The sequence below is a fragment of the Strongylocentrotus purpuratus genome, unplaced genomic scaffold (genome assembly GCF_000002235.5).
Source record: "Strongylocentrotus purpuratus isolate Spur 01 unplaced genomic scaffold, Spur_5.0 spur5_scaffold_15, whole genome shotgun sequence".
NCBI classification, from domain to species: Eukaryota; Metazoa; Echinodermata; class Echinoidea; order Camarodonta; family Strongylocentrotidae; genus Strongylocentrotus; species Strongylocentrotus purpuratus.
Genome location: NW_022145600.1, coordinates 9,011,189 through 9,038,350, shown reverse-complemented (window position 1 = coordinate 9,038,350; position 27,162 = coordinate 9,011,189). Strand labels below are relative to the sequence as shown.

Sequence of the window (27,162 nt, the reverse complement as noted above, 5' to 3'; positions counted from 1 at the left end):
AGGAGAAACTTTTGGACAGCTTCTTCACGATATAAACACAAACTTGACAGTTGGAAAAGGTAATTTTTTTTGCTCTTTAACATTTATTTCTGGCATTTTTATGTAATTCTTGTCTTGTTTTCGTATAATACAATATATTTTGCTCAAATAAAAAGTCTACGACGAGGAAATCTTGCGACGGTTGTGTATTGTATTCTAGGCCGCTGGTTCCGGCCCAAAGCTAAGTGAGTGGTTCCGTCCGCAACTCTCGTGCTTCTCGCTGAATTGCAACAGTTGAGTTATCTATAGCTGCGCTGCTTGATTTATTTAGTTTTAATCCAGTGAGGTTACTGACCTTGAGCTTAATCAAATTTTTAGCTTGACGTCGGCTCCATTTTCGCGAAATTTTATGGAATAATATGTTATCTTGGTCTAGTCGTAGTAATAATTAACAGGTCTATCTAGACGTCTAAGACTAAGTTAGACCCTAAGTAATAATGTTTTGACTTGTGAGCTGATCGAGCTACATGTATGAAGGGGTGACCAAAGTTCGCGCACATTATAGAACATATTACAAAATGTGATATTCGATCTATGATTTCTCACATTCTACACAACTTTATTTATTTCAATTATTACCAAATGGACGGCAAAGTTTTTTTACTACAGATTGGTTCAAATAGAAAAATTTACCGTCGAAGGATTTCGGAGATAACGCGATCTAAAAATTCGATGTCCGATCGTGCGTGCGCGCTGCATCTAAAAAAGTCATAAAAACAATGAGACCTAACTTCACGCACGGTGGTTTACAGTTGATTTATCAAAAAATGCGATCCATCAAAAATAAGGTAATATCATAATTTGCAAGACAAGATATCGTACAATCAGTTAGTACCACTCTTTACTTACAATTTTGAGGATTTCTGATCTCAAAATGAAGATTTCCAGACCCTTATCGGTAAGTTGATAATTTTTCGGAACGGACGCAAATAACTGCAAAATTTGCCGATCTTTTGTCAATATTTTCACAATTTCGCACCCAATTCTAAAGAAAATTTCGTTTCTGGGTAATTTTATGACCCTCTTTCCATTGGTGATATCAGATTTTCGAAATCTTACCGATTTTTTGAGAAAGCAAACTTTGGTCACGCGCGAACTTTGGTCACACCGCCATAAACTTCTATTATCATGTACAAGGCTCTCCACCAAGCTCTGATGAATCCAGATGTATCCAGATGTAGCCTAGAAGAATATTGTCAAGAATAATATGCTTTATCCACTCTCTTTCTTTCTTCATCCAGCCCACAGCAGATTTCCCATAATTTGCAAGAACAAAAGGACAGTAACCCAGACTTCATTATGGTGTCCACCAGAAGAACATCATATCCTGAACCGGCTGAAGTCGGCGACCAGCCGGAGGGAGGGTCAGAGACCAAGAACTCGAAAACTCATGGCATGGTTCGCATTATCTTCATCTCGTTGGTCCTGGATCTTTTGGCTTTCACAATGATCCTACCACTCTTCCCAACCTTGCTTGATTATTATGGACGACATGATGAGGTACTTGCTTATTTGCACATTGAATGGAAGGAGGGGGGGGGGGGGGGCAGAGTCGGGCCTCCAACGTACTAAAAAAAAGAAGGTCTCTAAACTTTGCTGGGGTGGGGTGGGCATTGTAAAAATAGCATATTGTGGTTTTCGGCTTAGGACCTGTGATCCTGTATTGCCCTACCTTTGCAGAAGAAGAAGAAAGAGAAGAAGAGGAAGAAGAGGATGAAGAATAAAAGAAGACGTAGTACAAGAAGAAGTAGGGTGAGGAGGAGGATTGGGAGATGAAGAAAAGGAAAACAATAAAAATCAGGAGAATAATGAGATCTTGTTAACTGGGGTCATGTGTCCTCATCTGTCATTGAAGAAAAAATAAAAGAAGAAAGGAAAAGAGGAAGCGGAGAAGAGGAAGAAAAAAACAAGGAGAATGAGGAGAAGAATAATTTAGATGAAGATGAATGAAGAAAACAAGATGGAAAAAAGCTCAAATTACATCTGCAGCCAGGCACAGAAGCTATTTCTCTACATATTTGTCAAACAGGATATGAATTGACTGTATTTGCACTCAGTTGATTGCTATCTCATCGTGTTACATGATGATAACACAGAAGCACAAGGAAGTGGGATCACTAGGATGTCTGTGATAAACCAAAAGTTTGCTTTTGGTATGTCATAGAAAATTAGAAATGTGTAATACCTTTTGCTATACAGCTGTAGTATTTGTTTAAATTGTTCAAAGTCCTATCTTTTGTATGATTAATAAATTGAAAACGATTCAGATTCAAAGATTTTAATACCATTTATCTCCTACATTAGTCACCATCGATAAACTATCTTGTATTTTCCATTTATTCCAAATGTTTATGATTTTTATTGATTTACCAAGAAACTATCTAATCAAATTTTTTCATATGATTTATTTGTACAGAGTGGATTGTACGCATCATTACATCACAGTGTAGATCAGTTTAGGGAGGTTCTACAAATTCCTGACACCAAAAAATACAATTCAGTTCTTTTTGGAGGTAAGGCTCATCTAATACTTATACACTATACTTTCATATTTTAAATGTAAAAAAAGAAATATTAAGCTGTATTTGGACTTTGTGTCTTCAGCTATAAACAAAACAATTGTTTATTTATCTGTGATTAAGAAATTGGCAAATGGTAAATTGCTAATTTGACAAATAATAGGAAACATGTTAGTGGTGAAAAGTTACAGCCGTATTTGTTGTCAATGTGAAATTTCAGTTAATAGGAAGAAATATGTAATAAACCTCTCAGTCTGGAGGGCTGAAGAGACTTTTAATTTTACTTGAAAGATGTACCTTTTGTCCTATTTTTGTTTTCCTTCGGGGGGGGGGGGGGGGGGGGGTCTCTTGTTAACCTTATACATGTACATACCGCTATAATAGAAATGTTTCGACAAGAAAGATTTTTAATTTGACAATGTCTTACATGTTTGAAAATTGCAGTGTTTGTTTTCCCGATATTAAAAAGTCAAGGCTGTGGCACACATAGACCCAACAATGGTAACTTCAGACCCTCATATTTTTATGTTTGTAAATACACTAAAACACATGGCCAATGCATGCAGATTTAATGTATTTATACCAAGCTTCAATAATAACATATATGTAGATAATTTTCAGGTCAGTGAAACGTGTGAATCACAATATCTGTAATGATAAATTCACCGTCTTATATTTTGTTTCATTTTCATCAGGAGTACTTGGGTCCCTCTTCTCACTTTTACAATTTGTTACGAGTCCTGTGATCGGAGCTGCATCCGATGTCTATGGGAGGCGGTCAGTCATGCTCGTTACCATGGTGAGTAAATGACTTTACAGGCTCTGTTAATATGTACATGTACATGTACATGTACAGTGTAAGTTGGTTAGTTCTTGTTTGATACTGTTTTATATTGATAATTTATCAGCTGGAGTTTTCAGAGATAAGTTCTATCCGTGTCCATGTCTTCCCAGGTATTTTGCCAAAGTCTGTATCCCTACATGTACTTGTAGCTTACTCCTCCAAGTTAAAAGCCATGAAATCAATGTCTCGCTACATAATGTACATTTACTTCGAGTTGACATCCCATAAAAAAAGCCAACGTCGACAAACATCCAAACTATAACAAATTAAGAAATACTAAATAGTCTTGTTCAAAATCTAAAAACGGATTGTGCATTCAACTGTGATAACTTAGCTATCAACGTTGCATCTGTGACAAACTATAGCCCAAAGATTATGCCTGATCACAACTTTATTGTTTGAAAACTTAATGCAAGAGCTGATCTACATGTATTTGTACAGAGCAGTTCTTTTGCATTATATTTTTTGTGTACCGGTATTTCAATTCATGATACCATTCGTGTTATGTATGGATTTTTTGCAGAATGAATCGTCCAGACTACAGTGTATATGGAGAAAGATCTCTTTATCAATCCCAATATATATGCAGCTGAACACATGTTATTATGATTGGCACCATGGCCATTGATTCTTTTTGATCTATTATTCATTTGTTTGAAGCTCCGAAGGTCACAATTGCTCTGATTTAATTCTCCAAAACCATGACAATGGATTGCTGCAATGATACTATACACAGTGTACGGTATATCTACAGTGTGAGATTAAAGCATACAGTACATAGCGTGATTGACCTCTGCATTGTGTTCATTGAAGATAAAAGAATATTTGACAATCTTCACTCCTAGTTATTTGTTTTATACTCCTCTCACTCTCAGTCAATCACTTAAAACAATATTTACTTTAATATTCATTCATAACACTGTAATCAATTTGTTTTTCTACATTATACAAGGATGCAAATTGTTTGATTACATATGGTAGGAATACTTTTTTCACAAGATGAACAGCTACTTCTAAACCCTTGAATGACATGTGTTTTTTACCTTCAATAAATTACATCATATGTACATGTACAGTTTAAAACGAAAACCTTCACACAAACATCGATATAGTATTCTGTATTTGGATGATATACCGTAAAATGCATTGTACTGGTAGCTTTTTGTTTGTATCATAACTGAATGCATTCTAAGTTTGTTAGCTGCACTGACAAGCTATTATAATGATTTACTATAATGTAGTTGATATTGGCTAAACCCTAACAAAATTTATGATTTCTGACAGTTTGGTTTGTTGTGTAATGCCAGTTACATGCATAAAGATCCAATCTGATTCATTGTGTATCATGGAAATATAATCTCCTCAAAAATGTTCTGCAATTTAAATTTGTGCTTCGATATTTCTCTTGTTTATCATATTTGGTGCTGGTATCATTGAAAAGCCTGTTTATTCCCCTTTACAATAATGCCCCATTTGGAATGATTATGTAATCATGGAATATATATACCCCTGAATATGTGGCCAAGACAAAAGTGAAATGTTGCAAAATGCATTGTTATTCCTTCAAAACACAATCCATCCTCCATACCAATGAAGATTTCACTATTGATAATTCCAAAGGATTTGGCAACATTTCACTTTTGATGTGGCCCCATGTTCAGGTTTAATACTGCACATTCCATGATTACATAATCAATACACATGGGAATAGTCTTTTTAATGAAACCAATGTCAAGTATATACTGTACATGTATGTATGATAATATACAGGTTGTACTAACCAGAGATATCAATCCTAAAACTTGAAGAGCAGAACTTTTTTTTAGGTGTTTATATTTATGACAGATATTAGCAAGAATTCAGATTTACATGTACCAGTAGAAGTAGATGTGTCATGATGTTGATCTAGAGAATTTATAATATTTACATGTATAGATGTAATATTATGGATAGAAGGCCATGGCAAAGTACAATATGTTTTTTTTTTTAATGATAGGAACAATGGCATGTTTTTCATTCATCAAATTTGATTCCAATGTTTCTTTCTTTTGTGGCAACACAGTTGTCAACAAATATTGGTCTTTCAAGTACATTTTGACACTGAAATTGTTTGATCTTTCATGGGAAAAACTATTTTGAGGATTAATTTTGCTTAGTATAAGGATACATTGTTGAATACAATTCTAATGTATGAAATAAATAGTAACTGTCTGTGGGTGTTGTCATATAACATTAGCAGCTTCATGTTTAATAGCAAGGATTGTAGATACATGTACACTCAGAAAGGGTTACGTAAGTCTACGCACTACTTTTAAATGGTCTTTATAAGAAATATCTTTGACAGTCTTCATTTGTCTAAATTTGTGTTTTAATAATAGTCCCTTTACAATATTGATCTAACAGGTTGGCATTGCTTTATCCTACGTTCTATGGGCGATGTCGTACAACTTTGGAATCTTTGTGTTAGCGAGGATTGTAGGTGGAATCTTCAAGGGTAACGTCAGTCTAAGTACGACCATAGTGACTGACATCTCCACAACCAAGAACAGAGGGAAAGGCATGGTAAGCAAAATTCAAGTCTAACTTTATATTTGATTAATAATAATAATAATAATAACGTTTTATTTACCCAGGGTAGCCACTTCAGTTTTGAAATTGCTCTTCCAGCGGGCCCTGCATAACATAAACTGTTATTACTACCCTTCTCCAATCTAATATGCTGAGCGCCTAGCTAGAAGGCAGAAGGTCCCATCCCATAGGAAAGAAATGAGCCTGCCGCATACTCCTGCGGCAGACTTGCCGCAGATCTGCAGCAGACCTGCCGCAGACAGTCATCTTTTTCACATGCAAATTAGTTTTGCCGCAGACTTCCCGCAGACTTGCCGCATATTCTTTCAGTATGATGAAGAGTCTGCAGCAGGTCTGCCGCAGACTTGCTGCAGACTTGCCGCATACTCTTTCAGTATGATGTAGAGTCTGCGGCAGGTCTGCCGCAGACTTGCTGCAGACCTGCCGCAGACTCTTCGTCATGAATATTCATATCTCATATAGACCTGCTGCAGACCTGCCGCATACTCTTTCATATCCAGTACGTGGCAATAAAGTATGCATGTAGAAGAACCAGTGATAAACTGATTGATACTTCATAATCGATATTGGCAATATCGATATTACCAATTAGGTAATACCAATATATATCGATATTACCAATTAGGTATATTCTATTCTCAATTGTATTAACTTCATCACATTGATCATTTGAAGTGTATTCAAGAGTAATATTTAAAGTGACACAGGCTCGTACACATATATATACTAAATATGTATATTGTTTCTTGGTTAGTAATCATAGTTTCTTGGTTAGTAATCAATATATCTATTGCTTAAACATGAATGTAATTGTAACATGATCAGACAAAATAATCTATTGGTTAATAATGACAAAAGGAAAATAGAAATCACAAAAATGATGTGCTTTGTCTTAATTTGCTTAACAAATCATGATAAATGTATTTTTCTGTCACACGTGTAAAGTAATAATGAATATGCATGAGATGATTGTATTCAATTGGCCCTATTAGACTTTAATGGGATTTCCTGTGGCAGACCTGCCGCAGACTGTTCCTGTGGCGTACTGGTATGCGGCAAGTCTGGAGCAAAGTTTCGCCCTGCCGCAGATCTGCCGCAGACTGTTCCTGTGGCATACTAGTATGCGGCAAGTCTGGAGCAAAGTTTCATCCTGCCGCAGATCTGCCGCAGACTGTTCCTGTGGCATACTAGTATGCGGCAAGTCTGCAGCAAAATTTCATCCTGCCGCAGATCTGCTGCAGACTGTTCCTGTGGTATACTAGTATGCGGCAAGTCTGGAGCAAAGTTTCATTCTGCCGCAGATCTGCCGCAGACTGTTCCTGTGGCATACTAGTATGCGGCAAGTCTGCAGCAAAATTTCATCCTGCCGCAGATCTGCTGCAGACTGTTCCTGTGGCATACTGGTATGCGGCAAGTCTGCAGCAAAATTTCTTTCTGCCGCATACTTCGGCATACTCTTTGCCGCAGACTAAAAGTCTGCGGCAGGTCTGCGGCAGGTCTGCGGCATACTTTTCACTTTCCTATGGGATTGTTATAAGTCTTTGGTATGACTCGGCTGGGGTTCGAACCCACGACCTCCCGTTCATGAGGCGGGTGCTCTAACCACTGAGCCACCATGCTCTAGAGTATATTGCCAAGAAGTGAGAAATATTGCACCATTTAATTAATTTTTTTTTAACAGAAATGAGGTACATGTATGGTACCATATATGCATGTCCATGCTGTGAATATTCATCATCTACCGTATATTGGTCCAGGTATTGGTCATCCAAAGTTTTATTTTTCATCAAGTTTTGTCTTATCCAAGCTGTACTCTTATCTACATATACTTCATAGTTTAATCCTATTGAAAATTGGATGAAATGATCACCTGAATATACTTATTGGTACGTTTTGACAAAGTTTTATGAAATACATGTAATCACAAGATTTATTTGGGAATTATGGAGGAAGTAACCCAGATTTAGAAATTTTAATGCTTTTGAATTTCGATATGAATGTGTGAACATTGTATACCACTTCCATTCTATGAATCTCCTGTAAGCAAAGATTTGGGAATTGTGGCTCTGATTATCTTTTACCCGTATAATGCCTAGATTATCTGATGAATCAATAAGATTTTCATCTACATGTACATTGTATAGGCCTTTTAAAGGTAAAGACCAGTATTGGAAACGCCCCAATTTCAAAAAATGAAATGGAAGCTCTCATTACCAATCATGTGAAAGAATATGTTTTGACTAATACATGATGATAAAAAATTTGCTGGGAAACTGCCTACTAATTCATATATTTGGTAAATTTGTTTCTCTCATGGTCTGTGAGAGATATAGGGTAGTCCCATATACATCTTTCTGTGTATAGTGCTTGTAACTTTAGGAAGAATGGGCCAAATTTCTTATCATTTTGCAGGCCTTAAATTTCGTCATTTTTAGGGCAAGGCCAGTTTGGCCTTGAGTACCTCATATTTTTAAGGGCACCAAGGCCAAAATATTTTTACAAAAAGGGCATCGAGGCCAAAATATTTTACAAAAAGGGCATCGAGTATGAGGCCAAAAAAATTGATTCTATTTTTGTTAGATGTCATGTGTATTTTATGAAACTTGTGCGGGATCAATTTCCCATGACTTTTAGCACCAGCTTCTTCACAGAATGTATAGAGGTCTACGGTACATACAAACAAGGCAGCGGCCCGCAAGCCTTAGATTTAGCAGCCAGGAGCAAGGGGCAATTTTTTTTTAAGTTGCCCTTTGCTACGGGAATTTACCAGAGCAAGGGGCAATTTTCCAAAAACAGATAGGCCCCTTATCTAATCATAAGTTCAAAGAGAGTCTACAAATGTTAATTTCATAATGTGAATAGATCGAACGATCAATTTAATAACTTTTTAATCTTAACAATATGAACAGGAAAGATTGATTAAGAACATCAAACTTGCACATTAAACAGTATTTTAAAGTAACTAAAAATATTGATGAGCAAATGAATAAATAAATTGTCAATTTCACAAACATCGAAAGTCAGAAGGACTTGGCAAGTTTACCGGGCCGGGTATCCCAAATCAAAATCGCACCTCACACACAAACCTTCCGCCACTCTCTCGGTACTAGTAGTAGGAGCAAATTTGAAGAAATTATCTTTTTAACCGTTGTATAGAAAGGTCTAGATAGGCCTAACTAATGAAATAAGATGTAAAAATGTCCTTATAGACATTCGACAGCTGAAAGTGACACGCTCAGCTCAGTTGCGTAACGTGCATTCACGAAACCAAAATCGTTCCTCGCACACACACTCTCGCCACTTTTGGTGGGAAGCTGTCGGGCTGGAAGTTTGCCAGCGAAACCGATGCACCCTCGGAATTTTACCGGGACTCGAAACGTTCGTCTTGGGAAGCTGGCGGGGTAGCTTTTTGAAGCGAGGTCGGCTGGTGGCAAAATGAGAGTAACTGCGATCGAGAACATCGTAGGTGTTCTTAACTTATTAATAAGATAATTCTAAATTCTATTTGAGATAAAATAATAAACTAGACCTACAAACAAACCTCGACAGATCTCTAATGACTATTTGAATGCTTGTTTATTTCTCCATTTGACGATTTGTTTTCTTGATCCTGGCCTTCAATTTGTACGTGCGTGCGTCAACAGCATGCACCATATGCATATCATGCGATCGCACGTGCGCTAGCGCATTGCCTATATAATAACAAAGGGCGCATTTTCACGGCACTTGCACTAAATACGAAGCTAGAAGAGAGCTCGTGGGCGCGGCAAACTGTTCGTGATTCGTGTATTTTTACTGTTCTAATAATTTATGGGCGCATTTTCACGGAAAACACTTGCGCCTTGCCGTCTAGTTTTAGATGATTATGGGCGCAATTGGTGGTTTTATGTGCGCAAATTAAAAAAAAAGGGGCACGTCCAGTTGGAAAAAAAGGCACGTCGGCCAGTTGGAAAAAAAGGGCACGGCCTTTTTGGCCGTGAATTTATCTTTTTTTGGGAGGGCACCGCGGCCAGTCATAGGGGCATCGACGGCCTGGCCGTCGATGGCCGTCGATTAATTTAAGGCCTGATTTTGATGATTCCAGAACCTTGCAGATGCTAGATGCTAGATGATCAACCTTTTCTGATCGATTCCACAACGTTTCTTTCACAATTAATGCAATCGCATGACCGGTCATGTGATTGCACCATAACTGGTCTTTACATTTAAGAGAGAAACAATCAATTTTTAATCTGATTAGAGCATACAACTATTTGATCTGTTGATTGCAAATCTCTCATTGCCAACTGAAGATTTGATATAAACTGTCTTATGTTGCACATTATCCAAATTAAGGGGTCCAACCAAAGTTCATAGGAACTTTGGATACGCCATGTATCATCGCACATGTATGATATAAACAGAGATCAATTCATTTGGTAGCAATGAATACAACAATATCTTGGATCTTACATTTCTATTGTATAAAAACAGTGAAAAATCTACCGGTAGTATTAAGTTTTAAACCTATTTTACCCATCGCTCTTGAAACCGTCTCGAATTGGCCTTGCATTCGCTATGGGCTTTATTGTTGGTTCTATGATTAAGACCAACTATTTGTGATGTGTTTTTTTTTTTTTTTTTTAATTTAGAAATTAATATCTTTTCACCACCCTCAGGTCAGTTCAGACTTCTCCATCTCTCTTTCTCTCTCTTGTGTTTTTTTATATGACGGTTTGAACTGATTTTACCCATTGCTTTCTTTGTAGGTTTCACCATTGGTTCCATAATAGACAGGTTTACTAACATACATGTACATGTAAATGTACATTCAAATTTATGGATGTTTCTTTCCTGGGGACCTACAGTAGTGATGAGTTAGTCCATTAACCTGTTATTAATAATGAACTACAGTACTTGGAACCCAGACTGCTTACATGACTTGTTGCTATGTCAGACAAGCATCAGGCAAGCTTGCAGTTGTCAAGAAGAACCTTTGTTTAAAAGGTGTGCAAAACATTTGAATATGTACTATGAACATGACGGACAAAGAAAGAGGAATATACAGTTCCTCATCATTCTACCCTCAACAATTGCTGTGGTAGACAAAGGAACATCTCTTCACTGCTATTATGTAAAAATGTATAGAATAGGTGTCACATGCATATTCACCTGTTCTACACATTTGGACATAATAGCAGTGAAGGGATATTCCTTTGTCTACCACAGCAATTGTTGAGGGTAGAATGAGGAACTGTATATTTTGTCCTCTTTCTTTGTCCGTCATGTTCATAGTGTATATTGGGGACTGTTATTAGTAATTATCAATTCTTCTGCTCAGCATGCTCAAAAACAGTTATGACTTCTTTACATTTCTTGTACTGTAAATGTACGTCCTCAATATGAAGGCTCAAACAAAAAGTCTTATCATTTTTCTTGAACACAGGCTATGATTGGTCTTGCATTCTCCGTCGGTTTCATCGTCGGTCCCATGATTGGGGCTTACTTCGCCACCAAAGGAGGGCTCTTCGCCGATGGGGCGTGGGCAGTCACACCCGCTCTGCTAGCCCTGACCCTATCCATAGCCGATCTCCTCTTTGTCTTCGCCTTCCTCAAGGAAACACTCCCACAGGAAAAGAGGGTAAGCACAAGCCATTGTTATTATTCCTCCTCTTTAAGCATTTCACTTCCTTTCATGATTCTGAACAATGCTCATATGACACCCCAAACATTTTCCAGTTCAACATTGAACATTCACTTCCTTTCATGATTCTGAACAATGCTCATATGACACCTCATACATTTTCCAGTTCAGGGCAGGTCCAAGCTATTTGCTTTGTGACGTACGGGACATTCAGAGACTTTAAACAAGAAATAACAATGGATGACATTATTTATATGACTATCTTTTGGTATGAGTCTGTGGCTATTATGGGCTAGTTCATTTGTGGAAAGTTTTAGTTCTGACCAATTCATAAATTAATTTTTAATGTAATTAATGTGCTGCGTGACGTACGGGACCAGAGAATTTCTGACTTTTTCAAAAATAAGTTTATCATAAAAGTTCTCTGAATTTATTAAGTTATGAGATTTATGGTAATGATATCTTAATTCATTATGGAATCAAGCATTAATCACAACTATTACCATATTTTTCTGACCTTTCGTTATTATGTAATATACCAAAACATAAATGTGTGCATGTGACGTACGGGACACGTGACGTACGGGACAACTTTTCCCTATGGGAAAATGCATTGAAATGGAGAATTTTCGTCAAAATTTGTTAAATGTGAACAATTTTAACTAAAATCAGTGACAATTAGAGTGTTTTAGAACCCAATTAGATCCTCTGACCATCATTTAATATCATCTGTGAGGTAAATCAATACAAATATTACTTTAACAAAGAAAACAAATTGAATTAATATTCATACACACTATATTACCATTTTTATTCCATTTACCCTAGATCATGTGCAGTCATGCTTCTTTTCTCATTTCTTTTATCCATTACATTCAACATTGCAAAATGTTTTTAAACAATAATTAATGAAAAAGATGAACTTGAACTTGAAATTTTTTATTCAAACTTGTTTGAAACACAGGGGCACACTCGACACATCATATTTTGTCAAAGAACATTTCTTTTGTTCTAAGTATTTGTGAACAAAGATACATTAAAAATATGAAGTCTTTTCTTCATAGCTTGTTTGAATTATTTGATAGTCATATCATAGAATTTTGAAGGAATTCAAAGATAATGCTGGACATATTGTCTTTTTTATATCCTTTTATCACAGATTAGAACATGAATATGTTGCTGTCATATATTCAAGAATTTTGATGTACATTAATGTAGCCTACATGTTTGTGAAAGATGGATACAAAAATATAAATCTTGAATGTATTTCGTATTGATTAAAACATCTTATTAACACCACCAGATATAAGAAATTAAAACCCTAAAGGTTTGTGTGACCTTTTCCACAATTCAAAAGATTAAAGCAAAATCAACAAAAATGCATGAGTGTAAAAGTGATAAAAATCTTAAGTGGGTGAGAGTGTGAAATACTCAAAAAGGCTATCCTTCCTTAAAAGTTATGATTTAGTTTTTAGGAGATCAGAATTCCCGAGCTGGCTCCATAACATGTACAGTGCATGCTGTAATCCTTTACCATCATATATGACATTTAAATTTAAATATGACATTAAAAAAAAAAACCTCACATGGAGAGCTTGATAGCATACATGTACATGTGCTATTCTTACCTGCAGCATCTATGAGTTGTAAAAGCCAGCTTCTGGTGCATCCACTACCATATAATTTCATTAGACTCATTCCAGGAACTAGTACACTATTATGATTTACGTATTTAGCATCCTGCCAATGTTGGAGACATCAACTGGCAAAATACCAAAGTTGATAATACCAGGGGTCTGGCTTGAAGACTAATTACATTAACAACAATTACATAAAACAACAACAAAAGTACAAACAAGTAAATTCCTAGAAGGGATCCAGTTGTAATGTTCATATATCCCTGTATACAACAAGTTTCCTAACACAGTATATATTCTCCTTTTGGTCATTTCCTTTTTCACATCTCGCATTGGTTTTATATGGGGTTGTCCCGTACGTCACACACTTGTCCCATATGTCACATTTCTTAATTTGATTATGTAATCAACACAGAATTTTCGAAATTTTTGTTAAACCTATTTTTTGTTAGGTATTCATCTAAATTAGAACTTCCTAGAATATCTTTAAAAAAAAAAATTATTTTCATAATTAAAATTAAACAAATTATGATCAAATTGTGACGTACGGGACATCACACTTTGGAACCTACCTCATTTGCATAATTAATTAATTTTGAAAGTTTTTGTATTTTTTTCCTATTTTCTAGCATGATGGTCTTCAAGTCCTGAGATATTTAATTTTAAACAAATAATTCAAATGAGATACAAAAATAAAAATGTAATGTCCCGTACGTCACGCTAATTAATACAAATCGAAGTTCGTGACCTTGGCACTCTTCGTATTTTGATAATTTTTAATTTTTTTTATCAGATTCATAAAATTCATAGTTTCAGCTTTAAAATGAGGTATAGTTTGTTAAATATATATAAAGATGAAATTTGACCCCCAGAGGGGACAATAGCTTGGACCTGCCCTTCAACATTCAACATTCAGTTCCTTTCATGATTCTGAACAATGCTCATATGACACCTCATACATTTTCCAGTTCAACAATGTATTTACATTGTACACGTACATTGTATGTACCTATTAGTCTGTAATTCAAACTTTAATGTCCTATGTGTACCTGTATTACAATGTACAGTATGTGCAGTTAGTGTATTTGTCACTGGCCTGTTGGCCAACATTTCAGGTGAAAACCATACCTATAGCTTAGTTTATAGGCACACACCCTAGTCAGTCATTGTGTGTAACAGTGTCTGCACTGTGATACTAGGGCGCTTTAGTAACGAGACGGAAGGCAAAGAGGACAGGAGAATTCACTCAACCGAGATCAAATAATGTATGCAGTTCGGATTCTGTCTACCGGTATTGAAATACTATTATTCTTATCAGGTGAATGAAATAATTTTTGGTGTACCGTGAATAAACCGCACCCCCCGACTTTGATTTTTTTTCGGCGGCAAAAAGGTGCGGTTTATACACCGTTAATTACGGTACATTATTTGATCTCGGTTGAGTGAATTATCCCGTCCTCTTTGCGTTCCGTCTCCTTTCTAAAGCACCCTAATGTATATGTACCTTGCTGATGACATACTCCCTATGATCTGTATTTGACACAGCCACAGAGAGAGACAGAACTAGGCTCTGCTCAAGGCTTTTATTGGAATTATGGTAAAGTGTCAAGTTACAGTCTGATCCTGCAGACTAGGCATAGCTCTATGTTCTTCGACGACATACTGCAATTATTGCCAATTTGTACCCAGTAGGAGCAAAATAGGGATATGCTATATAATAGGACCACAAAGAGTCTGTACATGAATGATTGAGTTTGCCATGTGGCCTATTAGTGACCATATGAGCTAATTATGGTAAAGTGTCAAGTTAGAGTCTGATCCTGCAGACTAGGCATACGTAGCTCTATGTCCTTTGACGAGATACAACATTTATGTACAATCTACAGTGCCAATTTGTACCCAGCAGGAGCAAAATAGGGATATGCAAGTATCACAAAGAGCTGATTTCAATTGAGTTTGCCGTATGGCCTATTGGCGACCATATGTATATAACAGATACTCCATAAGGAGCAGGGATGAGATATAGACCAATACATGTATATGGAGGCTTGGTATGAATCCAGTAATTTAATCAAATGATTATTAATATTACATGCAGGGGCAATCATCTAATGGAATTTTTAGAAAGTGTTAAGATACACGAACAATCTCTAAGATTATTATTTTTTTATATTTCATTTCCAGGAACATAAAGGAGTATAACAATACCAAAGAATACAAGCAAACAATATACAATAATAAATACATAAACAAGAAAAAAGCCATCAACTATTAATGCCTAAGGATTATACAGGTGTCATTTGTAAGACGCACCTTTTGACCCCCGGGGATGGTGCGTCATGGTTGCGTCATGTTCCCCAAAATCGCGACGCACAGTACCGTCATGGCCGCAAAATGTCCGTCACAATACTGACCCATATGTGCGTCATAGTAAGTCACTTTACCACGTTGCGTCATTTGGTGTGTCAATGGGACCGTCACTTCTCCAAGCAGAAGTGTTTCTCAAATGTGCGTCATTGGCTAGTCATTTTCATGAAATGGTGTGTCATATGTTTGACTCAAATGTGCGTCGATGGAATGTAATGGTGTGTCACTTTCTGTGACGGAAGGTGCGTCATGGTATCAAAATGTACGACTCACATTGGTACAATGACGCACCATTCCCGGGGGTCAAGAGGTGCGTCTTACAAATGACAAGTGCATTACCAAAAGAAACAGAGTTTCTGTAGGAGGCTCTCCTCACTAGTTGATCAATACAATTTCGATATTATATTTCACTTGATGAAATGCAGAAATGTTTAAGTGGACTGATGATGTTTGTGTATTTATAAAGCTTTGTTACTGCTAAGGAGAGCTGCCATATATCAAATCCTGATTGGATTAGATTAGACGGGATTAACAAATTAAAACTGTTCAGGATTTTTCATTGCATGTACAATGTAGGTATACATCATAGCGCTAGTGGAAAAGGTGCTATTTAAATGCAAATGTTATTATTATTATTATTATCTATTTTTTGTTTGATTTCTTACTTAGGCCCCATCAATGGGAAACAGCTTTCAAGAAAGACAGAACCTTATCAACCCATTCAGTCTCTTTAGATTTTCAGCTGTCAAAAACACAAACACAAAAGGTGAGTATACATGCAAGACCCCATCAAAACTGCCTGGCATGGATTAATATGTTGACGTAAATGAAGGAAGAAACATCAAATTGTTTGTTGCAGCTAATGGTATTCTTGTGCTTGTAATTGTATTATCCTATTTTTATGCCTCCGCTACAAAGTAGCCGGAGGCATTATGTTTTCTGGTTGTCCGTCCGTCCGTCCGTCCGTCCGTCCCGTTCTCGTGATCATTTTATCTCAAGAAACGCCCCCCAGATACGATTGAAAGGCTTCTATGACATTTTCTATGGTAAATCAATTTATAAATTTAATCTTATCTTAACACTAAATCTATTCTTACCGGTAAACCTACTTGCAACTTTAATCCTCAAACTTTCCTCAAACTTATTTGCAATTTTAACCCTATACCTACCCTCAAACCCAACCCAAGATATGCAAACCTAACCCGTATGCAAACCTAACCCTAGCCCTAAATCTTTTGAGGAAATAAAGCTTGGAGAAAATGTCACCGAAGCAAATGTTCATAGGTGTAAAAAACAATTGGTGGTCTAGCTGTAACACGGATGTCCATTATTTATCTGTTTACTTATTTATTTCCTGTGTTCTTTATACAGGGTAGTCTCTTCACTACTAAAAAAGCTGCTTTGCAAGAGAGCACTGTACTACAAAATACATCATGAAACAATAGACAGCTTAATAAATAGGAAAATAGTACATTACATGTATATAGACTGATAACGGAAACAACTATTAGATTAGTGGTATTGACTAATATCTGTGTGATATAAATATCTTTTATTTTACTCTTTAGAGATGCAGATTTTACAACAGCTTGGGCTGAGTTATTTCCTCTATCTCTTCTTATTCTCTGGACTGGAGTTTACGCTTACATTCCTGGTTCATATACGATTCCAGTACACTAGGTGAGCTTTATTTTATTCTGGACTTTCATGTCTCTCTCTCTCTCTCTCTCTCTCTCTCTTGTATCAAGTTACTGGTAATCAACCATGATGGCAAGTTGCATCAAGTCGAAAGTAGAAGAATCAGAAGAACAACAAAAAATTGAGTGGTGAAGTTTAAAACAAAGATTTATTAGAAAGCAAAATATTCTATGGTCTCTTAAAGATACTACTGTATGTCCCTTTTGCAGCCAACATCAAATTCTGTAGAACTTTGCAGGAATTATGAATATGTCATGTATGTTCTATCTGTGAAATTTAAATGTTGGCAGTGTCCTAATATTCAAATTATGCAAGGAAACCTGTTTACCTGCTAGACTTCACTGTCAGACAGTATTGAGTGACTGACTGGCTTTTTTCTTCTTTGGTAATAACATATAAAATGAGCTGTAAGTGTAATGGGTACATGAGCATTTGTCTAAATCAATAACCCACTTCTTGTAACGGCCAAAATTAAACTGATTGAATCTTTGCGCAGCATAAAATGTATGACCATTCGGTACAATGGTCTGAAAATCAGACTATTACTTACTGGTTCTATAGCTCTTAAGTCAATTCGACAAGTGATAGTCTTTATTTTCCCACTTAAAGACAATTTCAAGCCTCCTTTTTGAGGGGAAGTTCTAAATTAGTATTATCTTTCAAATGCCATTGGAATTTAACCTTTTCATTTTTTTTTAAATCTGCAAATGGGACATAGTACCTTTAAGACTGACAGATGCAAATAGTGCAGTGCAGGAAAGTTTATATTGCTCTGTTTGTGAGAGCTTTAAAAGGGATATAAAAGAAAAATTGTATTGCTTTACTCAACCACTAAAGGATGTCATTAAAATAAATTTTTGTTTCTATTGTATGAGAAAAAATTGCATACGTGTTTCTAATGTCTTTTGTGAATGGTACCTGTACACAGATACATGAAGAAAATATGCGTTTCAAATAACACTCAAATTAGGAACTACAAAAGAAGAAATATTTGGGGGAAAAGGGTTCAATGACAGTAAAAAAAAATGACCTCCTTGAAGTAAATAGATGTATATCATGTTAATATCATGCTTTGTTTGAACGTACATGTACATATAAATTGAAAGAGGAAGTGATCTAGGATTATTTGCCTTTGATATTGTTATTTGCTGTTCATGTGCCGAGGGTGTATTTTCTCTTAAAGTAAATATTTGTTTTCCATAAGAGGAAACATTTCAACATAAGGGTCCAGTTGATCAATCATGCACTGTGGTATTTTATTTGTTTGATTTATTCTGTCTTTTTTTATTCATATTATACACAAGGGGTAACATTAAGCTACCCTTTGTTAAGGTAGAATGCACATTGTTATTCATTTGTTTGATGTAATGTCTGTGTTTTTATTCACAGTATGCAACAGGGAAAAATGTTTGTCTTCATGGGGCTTATAATGGCTGCATTGCAAGGTAATAATATTGAAATAGTCTGAACAATATTGATGAATGATCAACAGAATTGATAGTATACAACTTACTTCTCGATCCTATTCAAATGAATTGTCAAAAGTGGTTATGTATGATTTATTTACTGAGACTATCCCACGTTTTACTGAGACCATACCACGTTTTACTGAGACTATACCTGAGACTATACCACGTTTTACTGAGACTATACCACATTTTACTGAGACTTTACCACGTTTTACTGAGACTATACCACGTTTTACTTAGACTATACCTCGTTTTACTGAGACCATACCGCGTTTTACTGAGACTATACCACGTTTTACTGAGACCGTACCACATTTTACTGAGACCGTACCACATTTTACTGAGACCGTACCACATTTTACTGAGACCGTACCACATTTTACTGAGACCCTACCACGTTTTACTGAGACTATACCACGTTTTTTCATGAAAAAGCATGCAATATTTCCAGTACTATCCAACTGATATTTAAGTATGCAATGCATACATCATTTGTATTTGAAGTGTATACCCTCATTATTACAGGATTATTGTTGTACATGATAAATGTAAGTGAAAGATAATTTTTAAAAGAATAGCAGGGAGGGTACATTATACGAGACCTTTCGTGAAAAATAGTTTACTCAGAATAAAAAGTTCATGAACATTTGATAACAAGTACACAAAGCAAATATTAATCATCTTCTCATCAAAATTGTGAAGTGCAGCTAAGTGTACATGTACATGATAATTTGTCTCTTTCCCAAAGACATGGGTAGGTTTGCTCCAAATAATTCCAGAAACTAGTTAATATCCCCTGAATATATTCCACAGTACTTAATAACAGTTGGCCTATGACCTTTGACCTTTGATATTTTTCCTCTCTAGGTGGCTATGTACGTAGAATAAAACCAGGACAAGAAAAGCGAGTTGCACTAACTGTAAGTAAAACATTGTATGAATTACTTGAAGGTGAAAGTTTACTATTTCTCAGTTATTACATAATAAATGAATAGCATGATTATGTAAGTGACAATATTTGTTTTTTCATTGATATTTTCAAGACACCAAATTGTATCTAAACTGTACTGAATATCAAAAAATGAAGAGCACTGTTGACAGATATTTGCGTCAGTGTGAGGGCCAAACGAGCATGAAATATAAATATGACTTAATTTAAGTCACTAACTATTTCAAGTTGTATGTCAGTATTTTATATATGAGAATATTTCCTTATGCTTACTTTTGACACAGTAATGTTCTTCCAGTTCAGAAAATAAAATCTGATAAGAATTGTGTATCTGAAAGTACAAGAATGTAAGTAAAAACAAAATGTGTTTAACCCGCTGACTTACTGAAATATCTTCTTCCCGTAGGCTTAAAGGTAAAGACCAGTTTTTGGAAACGCCCCCCTCTCAAAAAATGAAATGGAAGCTCTTATTACCAATCATGTGAAAAAAATGTTTTGACTAATATGTGATCATACAAATTTTGCCGGGAAACCGCCTACTAATTCATATATTTGGTAAATTTGTTTCTCTCATGGTCTGTGAGAGATATAGGGTAGTCCCATATACATCTTTCTGTGTATAGTGCTTGTAACTTTACGAAGAATGGGCCAAATTTCTTATCATTTTGATGATTCCAGAACCTTGCAGATGCTAGATGCTAGATGATCAACCTTTTTTGATCGATTCCACATGTTTCTTTCACAATGCAATCGCATGACCATAACTGGTCTTTATCTTCAATACACAGGGACTGACCAGTTCCATAAGCTATGGGCTAACATTCCTTCCCTTTTTTCTCATTTCAGGGAATGCTGATTTTGATACCAGCCTTTGTCATCATTGCCTTTTCATCAGGGTCGTTCCTATATTACCTGGGACTTGCCCTGTTTTCAATAGGTATGTCTGAAATGATGAGTGCTATTTGTATTCGTACAGCTCAATGTCTTCAGTTTATCTACTGCATTTGCTATTTTAAAAAAAGGTTGCCTAGGTCACACCAAAACTTTTTCATTTCGATGTCAGTTCGTTTCTCAATTTTTTAAATGTATGTGTTTCCCATGTGTTTCCACTTTCAATGTATTCTTGGTTTGAAGTATCAATCTCACTTTGATACCGTTTTGGTACCGTTTTGATGCCGGATTGATGTGGAGAAGCAAAGTGATAACGCAGCAGGAAATAAGAGACAGTAAAATTCCTTCTCTTTTTGTTTGTTCTCTTATCGTGTAGCATCTGGAACTGTTGTGCCTTGTATGACGACCATTGTCACTATGTATGGTAAGTAGTAAGATACATTTAACAAATATAGTTAAATGTATATGCATACAACAAATGTTTTAAACTTTGCATACATCACAAAGTATTGTGGGTTTAAAAACGCATCACCAATCCTTTCTTTTCCATTAAAAAAAAAGTTAAGTTAAAGGGAGGAGGGGGGGGGGGAGCAAGTTTGTGATAATAAATTTTGCCCTATTTTGTCCGTTTCCTATATATTATTAGTGGGACTGTCATGCATTTCATTGACCCACTCTTCTTTTTATTTTTTATTTTGGATCGTCTTGTGACTCATAATTATTTCTGAGTGACTAATTTCTTATTTTATTTCTTCTCTATTCAAGACTACATTGCTATAAAGGCAATCGTTGAAACTTTGAAAATATCTGGATGATGTGTAGATGATGCATTAACTCTGTGCTTAATGAACATGAATTATTGTTGCTTCCAACATGTTCATTTGACCTAAATTCATGGCTCCATACCAAAACTTTGTATTACCTTTTATAATAAAAAGTTTAATGAAACAGGACCTGTAGGCACTGATGGCTAATGTACATTACTCCTTATTGTCCTTTTTTTGTTGTAATGTAGGCCCTGAGGACCAGAAAGGTACAATCATGGGCATCTTCAGGTCACTGGGGGCGCTCTCCAGGGCCTTCGGACCAGCAGCAGCTTCTGCAGGTAACTACCATATCCTCCTCGTTAATCCTTTATAAGCATTAGTTTGAGGTATTGCATTTTCAGTCAATGTTGATGTTAATATTTGCAGCTTTGAATGCCTGTTCAACTTGATATACATGAAATATATACTGTATATAGCAGGGTTACTGATACATACATCCCTGTATCAGAATTCTTATTTACCTAATAGTCAACTGTATTGATATAATATTTATTTAGAATATATTTACCATAGATTCCTCTTGAAAAATGACATTACTAGAGCTCCAAGATTATATTAAAAATCTGCATGAATGTGTTTTGATGATTTCATCCTGAAAAGGCAAAGCTTTATACAAATCATTCATTGTTCCTATACATCTTTTGATATCATCTTCCTGTGTGTTTTGTCTTTGCAGTGTACTGGGGAGCTGGAGCCGGTGTCTGCTACATCTGGGGAGCTGTCCTCATGGTGTTCCCCATCTACATACTCACAAGAGTTATCCCTGCAAAGACACAGTGATCTTCCCCTAGATGTGCCACGCCCATCTACCCCACTTTAAGAGCCACACCTTTCCTCCCATCACTCCAAAGACCAAGTCATCTCAGCCAATGTGCCATGCCCATCTACCCCTCTACAAGAGCCACGCCCTTTCCTCCCGTCACTGCAAAAACCCAGTGATCTCAGCCAATGTGCCACGCCCATCTACCCCACTACAAGAGCCACACCTTTCCTCCCATCCCTGCAAAGACCCAGTGATCTCAGCCAATGTGCCATGCCCATCTACCCTTCTACAAGAGCCACATCCTTTCCTCCAATCATATTGTAATGTATCTGATCATGGTATTAAGTTAGCCCTACTCGAGCTTTCAACAGACTAAATGTGAAGTGAAGAAAAAAAAATTGATGTCAATTTATTTTGAGAAACTTGGTGATGTAAGGAACACCTACATGTAATAGTCAGCTACCTTAAAGTCCATGCAGTTGTATCCTTTGGTGTGCAGTGTGCTTTACAAAACCTGTAGGAAACTCTAAGCTGGGTCTTAAAAACAAATCATAGCTGTTCTTAGATTTGCACAAAAGCAGTCTTTTCTTATTTATTTAGGAAGTACATGTGTCAGTTCTTTTCTGCAAATTCACTCCTGTGCAATGAAAACAGCAGAATCGGCACTAGAGTTATATTTTTGTGTGTCGCAAAAAGTACTAAATTTCAGCGCATTGTGTGTGAAACACTGCTTCTGTCATGTATATTTTGAAAGATTTTGTTTTGGAGTACTTGTCTGACGTGTAAGATATTGACAATATTGTTTGTACCGGTACTTTTAAATTTTGGTATGTGTTGAAAATGTCTTCCAACAATAATCAAAAAGATTATGATTGTTATGATTTGTTTTGTATATTTAGTAAAGAAATCATGTCTTTAATTGACAAATAGTACATGTACATAATCGTACGAAAAGAATTGTACATTTATGATGAATACAAATTGATAATGCTATAATTGTTTTGTAATAAAGGCAGGGTATTTTACCGACATCGCTACCACTGATCTATTTTCAATTGCGCCATCCTCTAGTTAAGGCGTACATAGAGCAATTTCAAATTCCTGTATCCAAGCATCGTCTCGGGCGCGTCATCATTTGGTGATGTATGTTGGGACACGGCCGTCAACGCATCAGGACATTGTGAGCAGCAGATCATAGTATACGTTAATCTGGAGTTCAGTAGAATACCCTACCTTTATGAAGTACATTGATAAATAAAATTATGTTGAATATACAGTAGTATACCAATTTTTATTTTAGAAATCTGCATAATGGATGCAGAAATAATAGTGAGGTCATAGTAATAGCAATATTAGATTGAGGCATACATTTTATAAGATACTTAAGTGTTCTTAAGATAATATTCTTGTATAATATAAAGAATGCTTAAAGCTAATCTTGAGCTCTGGTATGGGAATCAAATTTTGAAAGAAAACTTATTTTCTTTTTTGGGAAGAGCGCCATCTACTGTTCAAGACCCGTATAACATCATTGCAGTGCTAATTACACAGTAGGGCTTGGCATTATGCAGTGCTACGGTCTTGAAAGTGCAATGCCTTAAGCACGTACATGTACGTGGGTAGCAGTCAACTGGTTAAGGATATTACCCGCAAGCATATCAAATACATTATTGGATTAGTATAGTGGTAATGAAGAGTTTGTTTGTTTGTTTTTGTATATATTTCAAATTTTGACCCAAGGTAGAGAAGACCCTAAATCAACTACAATCTAATTTCACACAGTGATGATGTACATCACTATTATCAGAATGTCAAATTGCAGGCAGAGTTACATTAATTTGTTCTTCAATATCATTTTTCCAGCATATTGATAGCCGGGTTTCAGGGAATCATTCCCCTTATTTAGGAGGCTGAAGATTAAAATGATATGCTTGACTATAAATTTTCCAAAGACTGAGAAAACAGAAGGAGCATTAGGAAGAGCATAAAATGCACTGACAAGAATATTATTTGCCAACTATATTGTAAAACGATTTTTCTTAACAGGATTGGCAATAAAGTTTAACCTACACAAACAGGTGTAGAATATAGAAAATCTCTTTCTAGACCAAGGAAATTACTTGTTATATTGTAAACTTGTCATGTCAGGGCTAAACAACAATGGTATGTGAACAGATGGCACTGTCAAAATGACCTTGAGATGAATTAGAGTTTTTTTTCGTTATCGAACCTGGAGGTTCCATACATGTACATCAAAATCAATATTATGCAAGGTAGAAGTAACTATCAGTTGAAAACCACTGATTTCATAATTCACGGATTGAGTCAGTGCAGAAGTTTGTTTATTTCATCAACAGGCCATTTCTGTAACGTAATAAAATTAATGCACAGATCTTTGTTAAGTGCCTCGTTACAGATGATTTCATTCACCCGTTACAAATAATTGTATTTCAATAGTCAGAATGCGAATTTGCATACATTCCGTGTGGTTAGGTAGGACAAGCCATATTGTGAGCCATAAAATGATTTGTAACCAGGGGGGTATTTCACAAAGATCTTAAGTAGAACTTAACACTAAGTTGGACTTAAAAATTATGGACAGCCATTGGAGCCTTAAAATGAAATATATTCAAAAGCAGAAATTCAAGTATTTTAGACTTTTTATAAATTCCACATCCAGAATATTAAATCTCCTTGATGATAGAAGATATGAATGATTTGAATCAACATTTTATGCCTTTCAAAATAACTTTTACAAAATATTTTCAAAGATGCTAATGGCTTTCCATAATTTTTAAGTCCAACTTAGAGATAAGTTCAACTTAAGATCTTTGTGAAACACCCCCCAGGGCCCATATTCAATTCAATACTTAATTACAAAATTTTAGCTTTTTACTTAGAATTTGGCTTAGATAAAATACTTAACCAATTATGGTATTCAATTCATACTTTTGGCCAAGTATTTTACTCTAAATCTAAGCCAACTCCATACCAGACTTAAGCCAATTATTTGGAGGCCTTGATTGGCAGGCATATGGTTTTCTTACGCAGTATTATATCCTGCGCACAATTATATCAGCGCGCATTTATTGCAATGCATCAATTGCGCATTACTTTTGATTGACCGAATGGCGTCACAATGCTTACTAGTAAGTATTTTACTTAGATTTTGTCTTACGCAAGTATAAGTCTAAAATGCGATTTGAATACGTGATAAGTCAATTACTTAACTTAGCCATTTACTTAGTAAATTTCTTACTTATCTTAAGTATTGAATTGAATACCGTCCCTGGCTCCTATAGATTTGTGTATTATAACCACTATAACAGGGCTCTTTCACATGTGCATTGGTGTTCTTTGTTTGCAATCCAGCCTTCATGACATATCGATGGAATATTGTGAGATGCTATTTTCTATTTCATTAACACGCTTTAAAGGTAAAGACCTGTTTTGGAAACGCCCCCCTCTCAAAAAAATGAAGTGAAAGCTCTTATACCAATCATGTGAAAGAATGTGTTTGGACTATTACTTGATGATACAAATTTTGCTGAGAAACCGCGAACTAATTGATATATTTGGTAAATTATTAAATCTATCTGGACCGGATAGATATCGCGCACGTGTTGCGTAGTCCCATATATATCTTTCTGTGTACAGTGCTTGTAACTTTACCAAGAATGGGCCAAGTTTCTTATCATTTTGATGATTCCAGAACCTTGCAGTACACACCAATACTTATACGCTAGAGGATCAACCTTTTCTGATCGATTCCACAACATTTCTTTCACAATGCAATCGCATGACGAGAACTGGTGTTTACCTTTAAAGTTTCCTTTTACTCATAATGTTTGAAGCTACAGTGTCTTTGTTTTGCAATTTTGTAACGTCTTCAGTCATCATGTACATGTAGTATATGAAGTTGTAGCATGAAAAAGGGTATTGGTATGTTTTGTTTTCCCCTAACTTATTTACTTCTTGGAATAGGACGTTCATATGTAACAGAAGTAATATACATATATTTTGAACAGAATTACTTCACATGTACATTTGTATTTTGGTATAGGTCTCATCAATTCTAGAACAAGCAGAGATGAACAAGAATATATTATTTTGTTTTTCCTCATTTATTTTATCATTTAAAAAATGATTGTGGGCACACTACATGTATTGAGAGCATGTTACACAACTGAAATCATTGCTCTTTAAAAAAATAAATATGTAATAATACAAGCGTTCAGAAGGATAATCATAAATACAACTTAGTATACATTGTATACCGGTAGGCAAATCACCTTAATTAAATAGTGAAATATTTGTTTGTATAAACTGGTTTTAAAAAATGACAAAAATACAGACAATATCTGAATGAAGGAAAATAAAAATGAATAATAAGTTACACTTTTCATATGTTGTTTCATTAATGTATGTTGATGTTATCATTTCTATCAAAGAAATTTATAAACAAAATGCAAACGTATAAATTGCATAAATAAATTGTACAAACTAATATGCATTAAAGGTAATACCGGTATGTCCCATTTGCAGGCAAGAAAAAATGAAAAGGTTAAATTCCAACGGCATTTGAAAGATAATACTACGGTAATTAAGAACTTCCCTAAAAAAAGGGGGGTTGAAAATGTCTTTATATGGGAAAATAATGACTATTAGTTGTCAAATCGACTTGGGAGCTATAGAGCCAATAAGTAATAGTCTTGATTTTCAGACCTTTGTATCGAATGGTGTAGGTTTTATGCTGCGCAAAGATTCAATCAGTTTAATTTTGGCCATTACAGGAAGTGGGTTAATGATGTAGACAAATGCTCATGTACCCTTTACAGCTCATTTTATACAATGTTATTACCAAAGAAGAAAAAACCAGTCGGTCACTCAATAGCGTCTGACAGTGAAGTCCAGCAAGTAAACAGGTTTCCTTGCATAATTTGATTA

General features: G+C 35.6%; 1 protein-coding gene across 1 annotated transcript; it reads left to right on the top strand.

The window, feature by feature from the left end:
• Positions 1-22,945, top strand: LOC762658 (major facilitator superfamily domain-containing protein 10). Its single transcript, XM_030985513.1, has 14 exons — positions 1-59; positions 1,281-1,539; positions 2,456-2,552; positions 3,254-3,357; positions 5,806-5,964; positions 11,417-11,611; positions 16,288-16,384; positions 17,187-17,298; positions 18,706-18,761; positions 19,653-19,705; positions 20,581-20,671; positions 21,002-21,049; positions 21,641-21,730; positions 22,129-22,945. Exons 2-14 carry the CDS (start codon positions 1,339-1,341, stop codon positions 22,230-22,232), a joined length of 1,407 nt encoding a protein of 468 aa, XP_030841373.1. The 5' UTR covers positions 1-59; positions 1,281-1,338; the 3' UTR covers positions 22,233-22,945.
• The last annotated feature ends 4,217 nt before the right edge of the window (positions 22,946-27,162 follow it).

Bases quoted from the DNA above. Each gene is read 5' to 3' on its own strand.
- LOC762658 (XM_030985513.1), top strand. From the start codon at position 1,339: ATGGTGTCCACCAGAAGAACATCATATCCTGAACCGGCTGAAGTCGGC. The intron at 2,553-3,253 runs GTAAGGCTCATC...CATTTTCATCAG, and splicing joins CAATTCAGTTCTTTTTGGAG to GAGTACTTGGGTCCCTCTTC. The intron at 20,672-21,001 runs GTATGTCTGAAA...CTTATCGTGTAG, and splicing joins ACTTGCCCTGTTTTCAATAG to CATCTGGAACTGTTGTGCCT.